General features: G+C 40.7%; 1 protein-coding gene across 1 annotated transcript in view; it reads left to right on the top strand.

Moving 5' to 3' along the window:
* The window catches only part of LOC106455974 (tripartite motif-containing protein 35-like), a 55,550-nt gene that overhangs the window by 3,181 nt on the left and 50,763 nt on the right, over positions 1 to 1,606 (top strand). The window contains exon 2 of the mRNA XM_013907937.1: positions 6 to 295. Within this exon, the coding sequence (XP_013763391.1) occupies positions 6 to 295 (290 nt within the window). The remainder of the gene's footprint in view (positions 1 to 5; positions 296 to 1,606) is intronic.

Consider the following 1,606-nt stretch of genomic DNA (forward strand, 5'->3'; position numbering starts at 1 on the left):
CACAGCTGCCCTCAGGAGCTCTGATAGACCAGGCCAAACACCTGGGCAACCTGACCTTCAACATCTGGAACAACATGAAGGACATGGTCTCCTACACTCCTCTCATTCTGGACCCAAACACTGCTCATCCAAACCTCATCCTGTCTGAAGATCTGACCAGTGTGAGATATGGAGGAGAGAAGCAGCAGCTTCCTGATAACCCAGAGAGGTTTGATTTGTTCTACTCTGTCCTGGGCTCTGAGGGCTTTAACTCAGGGACTCACAGCTGGGATGTTGAATTTGGAGACAGTAAAGGGTGGGAATTGGGTGTGCTAGCAGAGTCTGTGCAGAGGAAGGGACTGATACAGTCTGGATTATGGAGAATATGGTTCTATGAAGGTAAATACTCAGCACGCTCACCATCAGCTCCTCTCACTGCTCTCTCAGTACAGAAGAAGCTCCAGAGGATCAGAGTGAATCTGGACTGGAACAGAGGAAAGCTGTCGTTCTCTGATCCTGATACTAACACACACATACACACCTTCACACACACTTTCACTCACAGGATGTTTCCATATATTCAAACTTTGTGTAAAGTGAAGGTGTGTCCGTTGAAGGTGTCAGTGTCAGTGCACTAAAAAAAAGAGCATGTTGGATTTACTTAATTTATTAGTGGACATTGGTTGCAGACATTTTTTTTGCTTTGGCAGAAACTTACACAACTTATTTAAATCAACACACCTGATTCATATTCAATAATACGGAATATTTTAGACCTTCACAATTTTGTCATTTTTTTGCAACACTATTCAATAACTTTTACCCCAATACTACTTGGTGACATAAATACTACATGTTGTCTTCATATTACATATGACATGTTAAACAAAGTCTAGAGTCTGGCTAACATAAAAATTGAATGGATTTACAACAACTACCATTCTCCTATCTTTTTCCGGGTTGTAGGGCTTAGGTTGCAATAGGTTAAGCCGCAGGGTACACCCTGGACAGCTCATCCGATTGGATCCGAGTACACGATGGACGGGTGGCAGACATGGAGGGTCGTGTGCCTGGCGGGATAAAATTTGAACTTGAACTTACTAGATTGTATCATGTCATCTCAACAAGAACAAATTAAGTTGATGAATTTCATACAGATCCTACATGATTTCATTACGTTCACCACAAAAACATGAAATTATTTTGTTCAAATTATAAGTTCGATTTTTGTAAATGTAAGAACCAACCAATTTCCTTTTTGGTATACCAAAAAAAGTAGAGGTGACTGCTTGACTTGACTGAGATGGATACCTTCCTCAAACCACAATCTGAAGCTCGCGAGTGGAAATTGCATGCGGTGTTGGGAGATTTAGCATTGTTACATTACTGACTTATTTCCCTCAAACATGATATGAACAATTTTATATACCCTCTCTGCATATCATGTAATTTCTACACTATATAGTTACACCTAACATTAACCCTTTAAAGCCAGTCGGAGCAGACACGCTCCATTTTGTATTTTAAAATCCCGGTAGCACTGCAACCACGTAAGCTAGCACAATAATTTTTTTTGCATATGAAACTGGAGGAGTTGTACTTACATCTTATGCCATCAGCTTGTCCT

The sequence above is a fragment of the Pundamilia nyererei genome, unplaced genomic scaffold (assembly GCF_000239375.1).
Source record: "Pundamilia nyererei isolate P.nyererei 1_Seehausen unplaced genomic scaffold, PunNye1.0 scaffold00625, whole genome shotgun sequence".
Taxonomy (NCBI): domain Eukaryota; kingdom Metazoa; phylum Chordata; class Actinopteri; order Cichliformes; family Cichlidae; genus Pundamilia; species Pundamilia nyererei.